Below are 15,383 nucleotides of genomic sequence, written 5' to 3' on the forward strand. Positions count from 1 at the left end.
CCGCGAATTTTTTGATTTTTCAGCTTTTGTAATTCAATCTTCTGTGTCATTTTGTGCTAAAAAAGAGGAAAAAAGATTAAAAATGCGATTTTTAGTCGAGTTAAGAGAGTCGATACCTGAGACAAGGACATTTCATGGCATGACGAGTAATTGCTTCGCATGTCTCTATTTGCCTTTTATTTCCTTAATTAATTGAATTTTACGCTCCAGTTCTGTCTGTTGCCGTCTTTCCTCGCATAATTTATGGTCCAAATGTCTCGTTGCACGAAGATTTTTTTTCCTCTCTCTCGTCTCGTGTACTTTGCTTTAACATAAACTTTAACTAATAATGATACTAATTTATAACGCAGCGCGAACGCACAGAGAAACAAAGGCACGCGAAATGGACTAGAAATGCCGCTCGTTAATGGAAATAAATAACGAGGCGTATCCATTTGTTTTTATTTTTCTTGTGGATGGATGAGTTTTTGTAAGAATTTTTAATTTTTTTAATTTTTTGAGTTATTTTGTGAAATTTTTTAATAAAATTTCGTTCTAAAGAATTTAAAAAAATAATTTTAATTTAAAAATTTTGTTCAAAGAAGATCAAAATTTCTAAAAATATTGAATCATTCGGGAAAATTTTTGAAAGAATTTTTAAAAAAAATTGGCTAAAAAAATTTTTTTAATTCACAGTTAACTAAAATTACAAAAAATTCTTTGAAAAAAAATTTTTTCAGAAATTTTTTGATTCACAGTAAATTAAAATAAAAAAAAAATTAATTATTTAAAAAAAATTGCACAAAATTATTTTGAAATTAAAAAAATTATTTTAAAAAATTTTTGAAAATTTTAAAAATTTAAAAAAATTTTTAAAATTAAATTAAAATAAAATAAATTTTAAAATTAAAAAAAAAATAATTTCAAGAAAAACTTAATTTTTGAAAATTTAAAAAAAATTTTTAAAAATTAATTTTTTAAAAAAAAATTTTTAATTATTTTTTTTTAAATTTGTAAAAATTATTTTTTTTATAAATTTAAAAAATTAAAAAAAAAATTTATTTAAATAAAAAATATTAAAAAAAAATAAAAATTAATAAAAATAAAATAAAAGTTGAAATTAAATTAAAATATTTAATTAAGAAAATTATTTAAAATGTTTAAAACAGAATTTAAAAAAAACGCGTTCGAAAAAAAAATTAAGAAAATTTTGGAAATTCTTACAAAAACTCATCATTCGCAAGATGATTTAGACGAAGATTTATCTCATCATGACAAGAAGATAAACTTTTTTCGTTCGAATTAATTTTTCGTTGCCGTCAGTTGTCATTGCCTTTTACAAAATTTACCTTTTTCCTGTTTCTCTTTCCAAAATTTGTCGCGAATTTTACTTTTTCAATGCAATTTTTCCCTGTTTTCATCTTTTTTTGCATTTATCTGTTGCATCCAAATACTTTTTTTGCTCCTATAAAGAGACAAATATTAAACATTTTTGCTTTTTCGTGTGTTAATAATCCATCCAAGTACTTTCGTTGAAAGTCTTCGCCATATTTTTCGATGAAAAAGGTAAATTTTGCGTAGGATCCTCGAGAAAACCGCCCGTAGACAAAGTTTCAATGGGTTTCATGGCAGTTGAGAGACGTTTATTAACTTGAGATCTGTAAAGAAGGAAAATGGAAAGAGTTGTTTTTGTCTCAGTTGCTTTAAAAAATGATCTTTTGAATGAATTTTTAAGCTCAAGGGACGCATTTTAAGCCATTTTCATCGATTTTAGGATTTTAAAAGCCTTTTCGGGTAAGTTTTCTTCCTTTTTTGACCATATTTCATCATTTTCCTTAATTTAAAGCAAATTTTGTGTACCTAAAATGACAAAAATCATAAAAAATCGATTTAAGGATAACACCATTGGCCTAATCCTCATCATAAAATTTGCGTATGGCGCTCTGAATGACGGCGATAAGACATTCATCGTCAAACTTTTGCCCAAACAAAGCATCGTAAAATATCGCCCGGCACTAATTTGCGCCTTAACAGTTCCGTGGAATCGCCAACGATGTCATTTGATGAGTTTATGACGCAAAACAAGATTAAAAGTGACAAAAATGAAAAAAAAATAAGTTTATCACGTGCAAAAAAAAACTTTTTTCTTACCAATCGTCGCATCATCCGGAATCAAAATCCAATAAAAAAAATTTCCGTTATCCGAGATTAGCCAAACTCCTTTGAGGATTCAAAAAGTTTCTTCGCAGCAAAAAAAATTCTTCGAGAAGTTCCTTCAACTTTTTATTCATAATTTGTTCCATTCACACCTTGTCACGCGAAAAATGATAGACAACAAAAAAAAATTTCGATATTTGCGTCAATGCGAAGGTTCTTGAGGGAAAGGAAGTTATTTTTGGCAATTAATTAGAGTTTCGATGCTAATCTGAAGTGCTAAATTGATGAAATTTTTGTGCGTTAAAAGGAACTATTTTTAGATCGTCTGAGAAGTTGAACGTCGGATACAACGTAAAAAATTATGATTCACAAATTGTAACAGGTCGAGAAGAATTTAAAATAGTGTTTGGTTAAGCGGAGGTGTGAAATGTGAATAATAATGGAGTTCTATGTGTTTATCGTGAAATTGAGAGCAACTTTGTAACAAGAAAATATTTTTTTAATTTTTTTTGCTGATTTTCTTACTTTTTCAATTTTTTTAATGAATTTGTTTTTTTTTTTATTTAATAAGTTTTCAAAACAAAACTATGTCAAAGGAATTTTTTTTTTGCAAATTCTTTTTTTTAGGAATTTTAAGTTATAAAATGATTAAAAATGATAAATTAGAGCCCTCTGACAAATTTTTATCCATTTGGAGCAAGATTTGACAAAAATTGCTTTGACACAGTTTTTGACACAGTTTTTTTTTTCAATTTTTTGCTTTGATTTAGTTTTTAAAACAAAACTATGTCAAAGAAAAAAATTTTTTCAGTTTCAATTTTTTGGCAGTTTTAAGTTATAAAATGATTAAAAATGATAAATTAGAGCCCTCTGATAAATTTTAATCCATTTGGAGCAAGATTTGACAAAAATTGCTTTGACACAGTTTTTGACACAGTTTTTTTTGCTCTTGATTTAGTTTTTAAAACAAAACTATGTCAAAGGAAAAAAATTTTTTCAGTTTCAATTTTTTGGCAGTTTTGAGTTATGAAATGATTAAAAATGATAAATTAGAGCCCTCTGATAAATTTTTATCCATTTGGAGCAAGATTTGACAAAAATTGCTTTGACACAGTTTTTGACACAGTTTTTTTTGCTCTTGATTTAGTTTTTAAAACAAAACTATGTCAAAGGAAAAAAATTTTTTCAGTTTCAATTTTTTGGCAGTTTTGAGTTATAAAATGATTAAAAATGATAAATTAGAGCCCTCTGATAAATTTTTATCCATTTGGAGCAAGATTTGACAAAAATTGCTTTGACACAGTTTTTGACACAGTTTTTTTTGCTCTTGATTTAGTTTTTAAAACAAAACTATGTCAAAGGAAAAATGTTTTTTTCAGTTTCAATTTTTTGGCAGTTTTGAGTTATAAAATGATTAAAAATGATAAATTAGAGCCCTCTGATTAAAAAAACAAAACTGTCAAAGGAAAAAATTTTTTTCAGTTTCAATTTTTTGGCAGCTTTGAGTTATAAAATGATTAAAAATGATAAATTAGAGCCCTCTGATAAATTTTTATCCATTTGGAGCAAGATTTGACAAAAATTGCTTTGACACAGTTTTTGACACAGTTTTTTTTGCTCTTGATTTAGTTTTTAAAACAAAACTATGTCAAAGGAAAAAAATTTTTTCAGTTTCAATTTTTTGGCAGTTTTGAGTTATGAAATGATTAAAAATGATAAATTAGAGCCCTCTGACAAATTTTTATCCATTTGGAGCAAGATTTGACAAAAATTGCTTTGACACAGTTTTTGACACAGTTTTTTTGCTCTTGATTTAGTTTTTAAAACAAAACTATGTCAAAGGAAAAAAATTTTTTCAGTTTCAATTTTTTGGCAGTTTTGAGTTAAAAAATGATTAAAAATGATAAATTAGAGCCCTCTGAAAAATTTTTATCCATTTGGAACAAAAATTTGACACAGTTTTTTTGCTCTTGATTTAGTTTTTAAAACAAAACTATGTAAAAGAAAAAATTTTTTTTAAGTTTCAATTTTTTGGCAGTTTTGAGTTATAAAATGATTAAAAATGATAAATTAGAGCCCTCTGACAAATTTTTATCCATTTGGAGCAAGATTTGACAAAAATTGCTTTGACACAGTTTTTGACACAGTTTTTTTTTGCTCTTGATTTAGTTTTTAAAACAAAACTATGTCAAAGGAAAAAAAATTTTTCAGTTTCAATTTTTTGGCAGTTTTGAGTTTTAAAATGATTAAAAATGATAAATTAGAGCCCTCTGATAAATTTTTATCCATTTGGAGCAAGATTTGACAAAAATTGCTTTGACACAGTTTTTGACACAGTTTTTTTGATTTAGTTTTTAAAACAAAACTGTGTCAAAGGAAAAAAATTTTTTTAGCTCTTGATTTAGTTTTTAAAACAAAACTATGTCAAAGGAAAAAAATTTTTTCAGTTTCAATTTTTTGGCAGTTTTGAGTTATAAAATGATTAAAAATGATAAATTAGAGCCCTCTGACAAATTTTTATCCATTTGGAGCAAGATTTGACAAAAATTGCTTTGACACAGTTTTTGACACAGTTTTTTTGCTCTTGATTTAGTTTTTAAAACAAAACTATGTCAAAGGAAAAAAATTTTTTTCAGTTTCAATTTTTTGGCAGTTTTGAGTTATAAAATGATTAAAAATGATAAATTAGAGCCCTCTGACAAATTTTTATCCATTTGGAGCAAGATTTGACAAAAATTGCTTTGACACAGTTTTTGACACAGTTTTTTTTTGCTCTTGATTTAGTTTTTAAAACAAAACTATGTCAAAGAAAAAAATTTTTTTCAGTTTCAATTTTTTGGCAGTTTTGAGTTATAAAATGATTAAAAATGATAAATTAGAGCCCTCTGATAAATTTTTATCCATTTGGAGCAAGATTTGACAAAAATTGCTTTGACACAGTTTTTGACACAGTTTTTTTTGCTCTTGATTTAGTTTTCAAAACAAAACTATGTCAAAGGAAAAAAAATTTTTTTTTTCAGTTTCAATTTTTTGGCAGTTTTGAGTTATAAAATGATTAAAAATGATAAATTAGAGCCCTCTGACAAATTTTTATCCATTTGGAGCAAGATTTGACAAAAATTGCTTTGACACAGTTTTTGACACAGTTTTTTTTGCTCTTGATTTAGTTTTTAAAACAAAACTATGTCAAAGGAAAAAAATTTTTTCAGTTTCAATTTTTTGGCAGTTTTGAGTTATAAAATGATTAAAAATGATAAATTAGAGCCCTCTGACAAATTTTTATCCATTTGGAGCAAGATTTGACAAAAATTGCTTTGACACAGTTTTTGACACAGTTTTTTTTGCTCTTGATTTAGTTTTTAAAACAAAACTATGTCAAAGGAAAAAAATTTTTTCAGTTTCAATTTTTTGGCAGTTTTGAGTTGCAAAATGATTAAAAATGATAAATTAGAGCCCTCTGATAAATTTTTATCCATTTGGAGCAAGATTTGACAAAAATTGCTTTGACACAGTTTTTGACACAGTTTTTTTGCTCTTGATTTAGTTTTTAAGACAAAACTATGTCAAAGAAAAAAATTTTTTTCAGTTTCAATTTTTTGGCAGTTTTGAGTTGCAAAATGATTAAAAATGATAAATTAGAGCCCTCTGATAAATTTTTATCCATTTGGAGCAAGATTTGACAAAAATTGCTTTGACACAGTTTTTGACACAGTTTTTTTGCTCTTGATTTAGTTTTTAAAACAAAACTATGTCAAAGGAAAAAAATTTTTTCGGTTTCAATTTTTTGGCAGTTTTGAGTTATACAATGATTAAAAATGATAAATTAGAGCCCTCTGACAAATTTTTATCCATTTGGAGCAAGATTTGACAAAAATTGCTTTGACACAGTTTTTGACACAGTTTTTTTGCTCTTGATTTAGTTTTTTAGTTTTTAAAACAAAACTGTGTCAAAGAAAAAAATTTTTTTCAGTTTCAATTTTTTGGCAGTTTTGAGTTATAAAATGATTAAAAATGATAAATTAGAGCCCTCTGACAAATTTTTATCCATTTGGAGCAAGATTTGACAAAAATTGCTTTGACACAGTTTTTGACACAGTTTTTTTTGCTCTTGATTTAGTTTTTAAAACAAAACTATGTCAAAGGAAAAAAATTTTTTCAGTTTCAATTTTTTGGCAGTTTTGAGTTGCAAAATGATTAAAAATGATAAATTAGAGCCCTCTGACAAATTTTTATCCATTTGGAGCAAGATTTGACAAAAATTGCTTTGACACAGTTTTTGACACAGTTTTTTTGCTCTTGATTTAGTTTTTAAAACAAAACTTTGTCAAAGAAAAAATTTTTTTCAGTTTCAATTTTTTGGCAGTTTTGAGTTATAAAATGATTAAAAATGATAAATTAGAGCCCTCTGACAAATTTTTATCCATTTGGAGCAAGATTTGACAAAAATTGCTTTGACACAGTTTTTGACACAGTTTTTTGCTCTTGATTTAGTTTTCAAAACAAAACTATGTCAAAGGAAAAAAATTTTTTTTCAGTTTCAATTTTTTGGCAGTTTTGAGTTATAAAATGATTAAAAATGATAAATTAGAGCCCTCTGACAAATTTTTATCCATTTGGAGCAAGATTTGACAAAAATTGCTTTGACACAGTTTTTGACACAGTTTTTTTTTGCTCTTGATTTAGTTTTTAAAACAAAACTGTGTCAAAGGAAAAAAAATTTTTCAGTTTCAATTTTTTGGCAGTTTTGAGTTATAAAATGATTAAAAATGATAAATTAGAGCCCTCTGACAAATTTTTATCCATTTGGAGCAAGATTTGACAAAAATTGCTTTGACACAGTTTTTGACACAGTTTTTTTGCTCTTGATTTAGTTTTTAAAACAAAACTATGTCAAAGGAAAAATTTTTTTTCAGTTTCAATTTTTTGGCAGTTTTGAGTTGCAAAATGATTAAAAATGATAAATTAGAGCCCTCTGACAAATTTTTATCCATTTGGAGCAAGATTTGACAAAAATTGCTTTGATACAGTTTTTGACACAGTTTTTGACACAGTTTTTTTGCTCTTGATTTAGTTTTTAAAACAAAACTATGTCAAAGAAAAATTTTTTTTCAGTTTCAATTTTTTGGCAGTTTTGAGTTGCAAAATGATTAAAAATGATAAATTAGAGCCCTCTGATAAATTTTTATCCATTTGGAGCAAGATTTGACAAAAATTGCTTTGACACAGTTTTTGACACAGTTTTTTTTGCTCTTGATTTAGTTTTTAAAACAAAACTATGTCAAAGGAAAAAAATTTTTTCAGTTTCAATTTTTTGGCAGTTTTGAGTTATAAAATGATTAAAAATGATAAATTAGAGCCCTCTGATAAATTTTTATCCATTTGGAGCAAGATTTGACAAAAATTGCTTTGACACAGTTTTTGACACAGTTTTTTTTGCTCTTGATTTAGTTTTTAAAACAAAACTATGTCAAAGGAAAAATTTTTTTTCAGTTTCAATTTTTTGGCAGTTTTGAGTTGCAAAATGATTAAAAATGATAAATTAGAGCCCTCTGACAAATTTTTATCCATTTGGAGCAAGATTTGACAAAAATTGCTTTGACACAGTTTTTGACACAGTTTTTTTTGCTCTTGATTTAGTTTTTAAAACAAAACTATGTCAAAGGAAAAATTTTTTTTCAGTTTTTTTTGAAAATTTTTTGATAAATTTTTATCCATTTGGAGCAAGATTTGACAAAAATTGCTTTGACACAGTTTTTGAAATTTTTTTTTTTTTTTCAAAATTTTTAGAGCCCTCTGAAAATTTTTATCCATTTGGAAACAAAAATTATTTGAACTTTTTAGCAATTTAAACAAATAAAAATTTTGTTTATCATTTAAAAATAAAATTCAATTAAAATTTGATAATTTTTTTATATTTTTACAAGATATATATTTTTGATTTTTTGTGTAAATACTATTTTTTTTAAAATAATTTTTTTGTATTTTTTTTTTTTTTTTTTTTTAATTTAAAATGTTTTTTTTTATTTTTAATTTTTTTCTAATTTTTTTTAATTTTTTTTTTGTAGTTTTTTTTAATCTTTTTACTCTAAAAAAATTAATTAATCCAAAACTTACCCTTAACTTCAGAATTAAAGACAAAAATCCAACAAAAATTCGACTTTTCCAATCTCTCGTTCGAAATATCTCCTTTTTCGTGCCATTAAATCGTGAGCAATCACATAAAATTTTATCAGTTATCAATTTATTTATCCTCCGCCAAGCAACAATAATATTTGGCATTGACCAAGGCAAACATCCAGATTCATCAAAGCATTATTTACATTTCATCACATACTATTTTTGTTTGTGCGTCTCTCTCCTTGCGATGTGACTTAATTCCAGTTTTGCCGGCATTTCGTCGTACGTGACAATATTTCGAGCTGCACAAAGAGAGAAATCATTTTTTTGATATCGACAAATTTGCAAAAAGTTCTTTCTATCTCTATGCACACAATGAAGGCACTGGAAGAGATAACGAGAAATATTTGGAGATTTTTATTCATTATCAACTTGTTTGTTTTTATTCATTTTTTTTTTTATTACTTCCACACGAAAATACTTTTTTTCTGTGATTATTCGGCTTCGAATCGTCGTTGGAGTAAAAACTTTTTTTTTCTCGTCGCCAAAAGTTACTTCAAGGTCAAATGTTGAGGCGAAAAATCTCCTTGTCCCAGCCTCGTAGTTATGGCAAGCAATCTGAACCGAGTTTGGCATTCAAAACAGATGTCGGAGATCGACGATGGAAAGCTGTGATGGGCGAAATGACTTCTGAAATTGTATGTGAAGCACAATCCGTGAAGGCTTTCACTCTCGAAAAAGGTCAATTGTGTCGAATTCGGTTAATTGAAGGATCACAAGTAAGTTTTTTCGTTAAAAAATGTTCAAGGTCATTCAAGGTCATTGAACTTTTTATGCTTGGTTTGAATTAATTGAAATAAATTTTTAATATTTCAGGTCGCTACTGTTAATTTTTGGAATGCTGACAACAAAAAAGAGCATTTCTCGCAAGGTTTAACCCGAATTTACAACTCGACTCATCTCAAAGTCTTCGATCAACTTTGGAGTGCCTTCCCTCACGTTCGACCAATGGCAACGTTTGCCTTTGACACGAACAAATCCTATGGAATTGATGCTGATCGTGCCGGATTACACGATGTTTTGCGCCCAATTAGTGAGAAAAGGGTTTTTGATGAAATCACAAAGGTCGTTAAGGATTACGGATTGACGCTGAATGACGTGCACGATGGATGGAATGCATTTTGTTGCAGCGGATTGTCCGATACTCATGAATATTTCGAGAAATCGAACACAACGAAGAAGGGAGATTACGTTGAATTTATCGCAGAAATGAATTTAATCGTGGCAGTGAGCACTTTTGTTTGTGCAACGTTCGAAACGAGCGATGGGGAACGCGTTGGAGAGGAATATTTTCCCGTTCAGATTGAAATTTTTCAGGAAAGTGAGGAGAAGGATGAGGAAATTAATGGAGATGATGAATAAATTTTTTGAGAGTTGAAAATAAAAATTAATTTTTTTTTATTTTTCAATTTTCAAGGTTGAGAACCATCCAAAAGTTTTTTTTCTATAACTTTGGTTCAATTTGGCTTTGAAATCAAATTTACAATTTTTATTAAAATTTTAAATTTTTAAGCTAAATGTAAAGGAAAAAAATTTAAAATTGCTTTTAATTTTAAAAATTAACAATAATTTGCAAAAAATAAGAAATTTTGATCTTATGAAGCTAACATTAATTTTTAAAGAGACCAAAAAAATTAAATTTTCAACTAAAATTTTTGTCATAATTAATTTTGTACTCAAAAAATTATAAATTTTATTTTTTCAAATACTTTAAATATTTTTTATAATTTTATGAGACTAAAATTTTCAAAAAATATTAATTAAGGCACAGATTTAGAGACAAAATTTATTTAATTATTTCATTAATTATTGCATCAAATTTTAAAAGAGTTTTTTTTTAATGAAATTTTTTAACAATTCTATAATTTAACCACGAAAAACCACAGAAAAAAATTAAAATTTTGTTGATTATTAAAAAATAAAATTCAATTAAAACTTTTAAAAATTTTCTATTTTTACAAGATTTATATTTTTATTTTTTTAAATAATTTTTTTTTATTTTTTTTTAAATAATTTTTTTAAAATATTTTTTTTATTAATTTTTTTATTTTTTTTTTATTTTTTAAAAATCTTCTTAAAATATTCTAAACAAAATTAAAAAATAATCAAAGTGAGAAGAAAGAAGATGAAATTAATGGAGATGATGAATTAATTTTTTTTTGGATTTTGATGAATTTTAAAAAATTAAAAATCACGTATTTTTTATTTTTCAATTTTCAAGCTTGAGAACGACATTCAAAAAAAACTTCCGAATTTTTTGAAGTAATAAACCGATTCAGACCCGATTAAATTTAAATTTCGCTTTCACGCTAATTCAAGCAACACGCCACACGCTAATTCAGTTTTGTGAGACGAATGAAAGTGATTCAACCGATTTGAGTCGTCTTAAAGTGATAAACGTCAAAGTCCCCCATTCAACTTTGATTCAAGACTTGGATGGGAGACTTGGAATTGGATTGGAGGCTTGGATGGGAGACTTGCATGGATTTTAGTATGCGACCCGATTCTCATCAAAGTTGGATGGGGGACTTGAAAGGAAAATTGAGACGACTGAAATTGATAAACTTGGATCCGAGCCATCCAACTTTGATGAGAATCGGGTCGCATATTAAAATTCCATCCAAGTATCCCATCCAACTTTGATAGAAATCCAAATTTCGTGATGTTTTCCTAAATTTTTATCATCAAAAAAACAAAAAAAAAATCGAGAGACTCCCCGCAAAAAAAATAAATTTCCGAAACAAGACACAAACGACGACGATGGCATCACGAAACGGACCAACAGTGCAAGGCACCGACGGCACAGACTTCAATTTCCGCGAACGAGTTGCACCAAATCACCAAATTAGGTAATAATGAAATTTCACCCAAAAAAAAAATCCTTCAATTGTCTCGATGGCACAACAATGTCTTCGGGGAAAGTGATTGACGATTTGAAGGATTTTCAAGGCTTTGCGGATTTAAGGGCAAAATCTTCGAAAAGGAGAGGGAAATGAGCGGCGCCCATCAAACGATCAATGAAATTAATCAGCGAACGTGAAATTTGTCGTCGAACGCGGGATTTGGGTTATAATTAGTAATAAATCGCAAACAAAAAAGAGCATTTCTGTATCCGTGCACAATTGACATGCGACACAACAATTAGATAATCAATGCGATTGCCAAAATTTTGAATAACGAGCCACTTGTTTACTTTGCGTGCGTGGCGTTTCGGGTGTCGAGACACCGTGCGAAGTGACAATGTGCCGACAACTGGAACGAAATTTCTCTTTTTTGTCGATTTTTAATGCATTTCGATAAAATTTTTGTTCAGGGAAATTCATGAGAAAATTTGAAAAATTTTTTAATATTAAAAAAATTACGGAATATTCAAAGGAATTTTAAAAACTCGTTAAATAAATTTTTTAAAAAATTTAAAATGAAAATTCATACGATTTTTCAAAAAAAAAATCAAATATTTTTTTTTAATTCAATGAGTTATAAAATAATTTAAAAAATTATTAAATTTAATTTTAATAATTAAAAAAATAAATCGTAAAAAAAATTTAAAATATTAAAATAAAAAAAAAATTAAATAATTTTGATTCAAATTAAATTTAATTTTAATTACCTAATTAATTGAATTTTTTTTAATAATTTAATTAATTAAAAAAAAAAAATTTCTTCAAATCGTAAAAATTATTAAAAAAATTATTTCGTAAAAATTCGAAAAAATATTATTTTCCTTAAAATTTTCTTAAATAAAAAAATTAATTTTTAATTTTTTTTTCTCTTCTTTTTCAGTTTGATCAACAAATCACGCCTAAGATATTGCATTTTCTTCCATTACTTACTATTTTTCGTGATGCTGATAAAGCTGGCGCCCGACATTCTCGATAGATTAGACATATTTATATTAGAAGTAGAGGAACTTTACGTGCCAAAGCCGCTTTGGTGGGAATACACGTGGTGTCTTTCGGTCGTTGCAACATTTATGGGTCTAACGGCGGCGCGCGGCAACAAAATTCTCGACATGGAACGCTTCATGATCGGCATCGTCATCATGGGTGTTGTGCCATTGCTTTATTGCTTCTTCTACTATCTCGGCGACGTTTGGAGTTACATCAAGATGGATGACGAAACGGATATCGAAGACACAGAAATTCAGGCGTGGCGAGTAAGTTGGAGAAATTTGAATTTTTCGAGCACTTTTTGGACACAGATTTGGAATTTTTGCCGATTTTTTAATTTTTGAGTCATTTTTTGAGTCTCAACGATTTAAAAATTTTCATTCTCGGCCAATTTCGATAGATTTTCTCTTAAAAACTGAAAATTCAAGTCAAAATTCTTTCGATATTTGATCATTTCTCTCAAAAAATTGAATTTTCTTTTATATTTTTTCATGAATCGTCAATTTTCAACTCAAAATTAATTTTTTACCTCAATTTAAAGGTCTTTGCAGTCAAAAATTTTTTAAAAAATTTCAACTTTATGTACTTTCAACTCAAAAAATTAATAATTTTTAACAAATTTTGGATTCAGAGATAAACATTTCTCATAAAATTTCAATTTTGAAATCTTTCAACCTAAAATTTTTAAAATTTTCATTAAATTTTTTTTATCACAAACTAAAATTATTTAAAAACCGTAAATTTCAAGGCATTTTTCCTTAATTTCCTTCCTCTGCACATCCAAATCTCTCAAAGTTCATCTCATAATCGACACAGTTCTCTATTTTTCCCTTTTTACAGGGTCTTCCATACGGCATGCTGTGGTACGGATTCGTCCTCGGAGCCCTCCAAGTGCACGGCTTCTCGCTCTACTTCGCATGGAACCTCGTGAAAGCCTGGAAAACGCGCTATGGCTCGAAAAAACTCCAATAAACTGCCGATGCTCAAACGGGAACAACTTTACTTAAGCAGGAAAAATACGATTTTACTCAAAAAAAAAAAAAAATTACCGAACAATAGAACATCCTCCGAAGAAACACATAAACAGTTTACAAAACTAATATTTTTTATTAGATGTGACCCTGGTTGTTATTTTACGAATGAAAAATCATCAATTTTTACAAAGACTGTCCCTTAGAGAGACGATTTACACGAAAAATTTAAACTTGAACTGTTCCTATGCTTAGAGGCTCGGGTTTTATGAAATATTTTTTAAAAAAGAGATGCACAGAATTCAAAAAAAAAATTAAATTGTAGACGTTAAGCACCTGAATTTGTTAAATTTTCAACCAATGGGATTGTTATTTAATGATAAAAGTTAAAAATTAAACGAAAATATTTTTCTTTTGTAATGTAAATTATTATTTTATTAAATAATTTTAAAGAAAATGTCAGAAAAAAAATAAAATTAAAAGACGAAAGACAGGAAAACATTTAAAAATTTATTTTTTTCTTTTTTTCTGAAGAAAATCAATTAAAACACGTGTCCAAAGACACTAAAAGTTGCATTTAGAAAAGTCGCGTAATTAGCATCGACAGCAATTGTTACAAAATCTTGACGAATTCCGCCTTCGAGGCATGTAGCAACTCCGGAAGATGAAGATTGAGCAGCTTCGACAACGACTTGAGTTATGGTTGTGTAAAATTCTTGTTGCGGATATACAAAGTCGATGTGAAGGGTTGTGAATTGATTACTTAACATGGATTTTTTTGTTTCCCATAATTGATGATCGCCTGAAAAAAATTTTAAAATTAATTTTTTAATTTTATTTTTAGAAATTAATTTTTTTTTTATAAAATTTAATTATAATTTTTTTTATGAATTTATTTTTTAAAAATTATTTTTTGATTCAACTTTTATGAAATTGAATTTTGATTCAAAAAATTATTTTTTTTTATAAAATTGAATTTTCAGTTTGATTTTTCATGAAATTTATTTTTTTTTTTAAAGAAATTTAATTTTTTTTAAGAAATTTAATTTTTTTATTAAATTAAATTTTTCGGTTGATTTTTTAAAGAATCGTTTAAGAAATTATTTTTTTTATGAAGTTAAATTTTATTTTTTTTTTTTTGTTTATTTTTTTATCAAATAAAATTAATTGTTTTTTTATTAAATTATTTTTTAAGAAAATTTTTACGAAATTTATTTTTTATGAAAAATTGAAATTGAAATTTTTATGAAAAATAAATTATGAGTTTTTCATAAAATTAATTTTTTTTGCAACTAATTTAATTTTTTTTTATGGAATTTATTTTATTTTAATAAATTAAATTTTTTGATTGATTTTTTATTAAAGAATTATTTTAGAAATTATTTTTTTTTATGCATTTTAATTTTATTTTTTTTTATGAATTTATTTTTAAAAAAAAAATAATTTTAATTCAATTTTAATGAAATTAAATTTTGTTTAAAAAATTATTTTTTATTGAAATTTATTATTTTATAAAATTGAATTTTCAGTTTGATTTTTCATGAAATTTATTTTTTTTCTAAAAAAAATTTTAAAAACAAAATTTATTTTTTTATTAATTAATTTTAATTATTTTTTTAATTAATAAAATTTAACTTTTTCTTGAAATTTAATTTTATTTAATGAAATAATTTTTTTTATTTTTAATGAATTTTAATTTTTTAAGAAAAAAAAATATTTTATGAAATTAATTTTCAATAAAATTTAATTTTTTTGTTGATTTTTTTTTTAAATTAATTTTTAAAATATTTTAAAAAAAATTTTTTTTTTTATGAATTTTTTAATTGTATTTATTGAAAATTTATTTTTGTGAAATTAGATTTTAAAAATGAAATAATTTTTTATTTATAATTTTTTTTTTTTAATTTTTTTAATTTACCTGTATAACGCCTTCCCCAAGTATAAGTCTTATGAATGTAGGGAAGTCCTAAATTAGTTTGTAATGTTCGCACTTCTTCCGTTGGCGAAGTACAAGTACTGCTCGTAAAATCAAAAATCCACACAAAAAACGCAAAAAATGTCAATAAAAATCGATACAGATCCATCTTGAACGAAAATTCTCGAGCAACTGAGCTTAAAATTTAACAATAATCGACTTTTATACCGTCGAAAATTACAAATAATTGAAATTTTTCACATTTTATCGATTTTTTACGAGGAAATAACTTAC

The 15,383-nt window shown here is 26.0% G+C and overlaps 3 protein-coding genes across 4 annotated transcripts; 2 read left to right on the top strand and 1 right to left on the bottom strand.

Moving 5' to 3' along the window:
• Positions 1-8,715: 8,715 nt before the first annotated feature.
• LOC134838299 (uncharacterized) lies at positions 8,716-9,800 on the top strand. The gene is made up of 2 exons (XM_063853798.1): positions 8,716-9,032; positions 9,130-9,800. Exons 1-2 carry the CDS (start codon positions 8,820-8,822, stop codon positions 9,673-9,675), a joined length of 759 nt encoding a protein of 252 aa, XP_063709868.1. The 5' UTR covers positions 8,716-8,819; the 3' UTR covers positions 9,676-9,800.
• A 1,156-nt stretch (positions 9,801-10,956) lies between these two features.
• On the top strand, positions 10,957-13,655 carry LOC134833084 (protein jagunal). 2 transcript variants are annotated; one of them, XM_063847272.1, is made up of 3 exons: positions 10,957-11,162; positions 12,097-12,469; positions 13,020-13,655. In XM_063847272.1, the coding sequence occupies exons 1-3, from the start codon at positions 11,074-11,076 to the stop codon at positions 13,173-13,175; spliced, it is 618 nt and encodes a 205-aa protein (XP_063703342.1). In that variant the 5' UTR covers positions 10,957-11,073; the 3' UTR covers positions 13,176-13,655. The 2 variants fall into 2 exon arrangements, with proteins under 2 accessions (XP_063703342.1, XP_063703352.1); XM_063847282.1 differs by having other exon boundaries at positions 13,044-13,644.
• A 61-nt stretch (positions 13,656-13,716) lies between these two features.
• Positions 13,717-15,267, bottom strand: LOC134833097 (uncharacterized). Its single transcript, XM_063847295.1, has 2 exons — positions 15,093-15,267; positions 13,717-13,976 (listed from the first exon to the last, which is right to left on the bottom strand). The coding sequence occupies exons 1-2, from the start codon at positions 15,256-15,258 to the stop codon at positions 13,717-13,719; spliced, it is 426 nt and encodes a 141-aa protein (XP_063703365.1). The 5' UTR covers positions 15,259-15,267.
• Between the last annotated feature and the right edge of the window lie 116 nt (positions 15,268-15,383).

Source organism: Culicoides brevitarsis, chromosome 1 (genome assembly GCF_036172545.1).
Source record: "Culicoides brevitarsis isolate CSIRO-B50_1 chromosome 1, AGI_CSIRO_Cbre_v1, whole genome shotgun sequence".
NCBI lineage: Eukaryota > Metazoa > Arthropoda > Insecta > Diptera > Ceratopogonidae > Culicoides > Culicoides brevitarsis.